The following is a 2,447-nucleotide window of genomic DNA, read 5'->3' on the forward strand; positions in this document are numbered from 1 at the left end:
ATGGCTATTATGGATATGTATGTATCTTATGTTTAGTTTGAGATATTTTACTTTATACATGTGTTTCTATATATATACATGTATTCAAGTACCTAAATGATATAACATAGATAATCAATGTACACACATTTGTCTTGGGTAATCAATGAACCATATATATTGATGGAATCCTTAGAAAATGAATCAATCTAAGGGTCCAAAAGGAATCCCATTATTAGAATCTAAATCATAGATGTCAATAAACTAAGCAATCTCTAAAACAAATAAATATGTGAGGTAATCATAAGCGCAGTCTCCTTAGACTTTCGTTCTCAACCTTCAACTCGGACAATTCACCATCGGCTCTAATACCAATCTGATGGGTTGGATGGGCATTCATCAACACCACATATAGAAACACAAACACAAAATATACTCATCAAATAGTACTACTTCTATTCATCCATCAATTGCAAGTACATACAACTGCTTTCGAATGCTACGACATTCATTCCATCATTTGATTACATGATTGCTCAATACAAAACCATTACATGATGCCTCTACATATAGGGGTCTTTGGACAATTCTAGAAACTTTCTGGAAACATTCTAGGCCTTTCTAGATATTAGACCGACATACCAAATCCTAATATTTTCCTTCATTTATCTTATCTTTATTCTTTCTAGAATATTCTTACCAATATTTAATTGGAGGAGATATTACATATTCTAACATTTAGCCTACAACAGTGAATCCACCATCGACAACAAGATTAAGACCACTCACATACTTTGCTTCATCACTGGCCAAATACATTGCAGCCTGTGCAATATCGTCCTCTTTAAGAGTAACCCCCTTTAAGTTCCCAACACTATTAGCCCACTCTTCCACCATGGCCCTGCCCTCCCCCTCCACTGAACAAGTATTCTCTTCCATAAGCTTGACTGCCATATGAGTTGCAACGATAGAAGGTGACACACAATTCACTCTGATTCCAAACTTGCCCAGCTCAGCAGCGCCGCTTTTGGACAAGCCAACAATAGCATGTTTAGAGGCAGTGTAAGCATAAGACATACCGCCGCCCAAAACCGCTGAAACGCTGGCTGTGGAAATTATGCAGCCCTTTTTAGCTGGGATCATCACGCGGGCCGCATGCTTCATCCCATGCAATACTCCCTTTGCATTTACGTTCATAACATTCTCGAATTGTTTCGCATCGTACTCTGCAACGCTCCCTTTCTGCACATCTGCTGTCCCGGCATTGTTGAACATGATGTCCACCCGCCCGTGTTTTTGCATCGCCGAATCTACGGCAGCACTAACGTCCGACTCTTTGCTCACATCGCAGTGGATGAAGGTCGCCGATGGAGATAGAGATTCTGCTAGTTTTTCCCCTGCTTCGTCTGAAATGTCGGCGATTATGACTTTGGCACCGTGTTTTGTGAAGAGCCGGACACTCGCTTCTCCAATGCCTGACGCTCCGCCTGTGATTATTGCCACCTTGCCTTCCAATCTGCATTTCATCACCAATTTGATCAATGAATGATACAATTGAATCACTTAAAACTTCGATTACAGCCCTAAAAATTTTATTGGAAAATACAATGCAAATTACCTTCTCTGTGTACAAGCCATGGCTGTAAAAATTGCAAATAAAAGTTTAGCGTGAGATAATGCCGAAGCAGACCATAGGCAGTGTTATATAAAACACCCATGTTCGTTGAAAGACTAATACCTAAGTTTGAACAATGAACCTCATTTAGTCAATACACGTTTCGAGAATCGAGAATGGAGAATGGAGAATGCTTAAACAGGTGTTCTATAAAATTACGCAGCATAGAGTGATTAAACAGGTGTTTTATAAAATTACGCATCATAGAGTGATTAAACAGGTGTTTTAATAAGTTATGTATCACGAGATGTGGACTTTGACCGGCAAAAGTATTTATGGAATGGTCTAGAAAGTTCTGGAAGAAGTCGGTAGCAATCTTGTACTCTCCATGGAAGAGGAAAGAGAACCATCATCCACCACCACCTATAAAGAAAGTGACATGTAAAAATTGTGTAGAAAGTGACATGCAAAAATTTAGGCACACAATGGAGATAAATTATGACATTGAGTCGCTTTTACTCTTATAATATATTTTTCATAAAGCAAGTGATTTATTGCTTGTATGGCCCTTTTTGTCAGATGGCTTTACACTTCTATGTGATTACGATGGTTTCCTTGGATCTTATAGTTTGGAAGGTCATTTTCCTAGGATGATCAATCCTTCATGTTGGATGCTTCTCACCCAATGATCTCCAACAAGTGGAAGTCCTCTTGTTGGAAATAGATCCCTTGGAAGTAATGATCTTGCTTGGAAATATGGCAAGATTGGACTGGTGGAGAGGCCCAAGGCACAAGTAGCCATACGAGAAGCCATTGCACATAATTTGCCAAGAGAATATAATGTGGATACAAA

General features: G+C 39.1%; 1 protein-coding gene across 1 annotated transcript; it reads right to left on the minus strand.

Moving 5' to 3' along the window:
• Positions 1-543: 543 nt before the first annotated feature.
• LOC131059885 (short-chain dehydrogenase reductase 2a-like) lies at positions 544-1,638 on the minus strand. Its single transcript, XM_057992942.2, has 2 exons — positions 1,598-1,638; positions 544-1,495 (listed from the first exon to the last, which is right to left on the minus strand). The coding sequence occupies exons 1-2, from the start codon at positions 1,615-1,617 to the stop codon at positions 718-720; spliced, it is 798 nt and encodes a 265-aa protein (XP_057848925.2). The 5' UTR covers positions 1,618-1,638; the 3' UTR covers positions 544-717.
• Positions 1,639-2,447: the final 809 nt, after the last annotated feature.

This window comes from Cryptomeria japonica, chromosome 10 (assembly GCF_030272615.1).
Source record: "Cryptomeria japonica chromosome 10, Sugi_1.0, whole genome shotgun sequence".
Classification (NCBI taxonomy): Eukaryota; Viridiplantae; Streptophyta; class Pinopsida; order Cupressales; family Cupressaceae; genus Cryptomeria; species Cryptomeria japonica.

Coding starts and splice junctions, on each gene's coding strand:
- LOC131059885 (XM_057992942.2), bottom strand. CDS start 1,617: ATGGCTTGTACACAGAGAAG. Junction 1,496..1,597: donor ATGGCTTGTACACAGAGAAG/GTAATTTGCATT, acceptor GATGAAATGCAG/ATTGGAAGGCAAGGTGGCAA.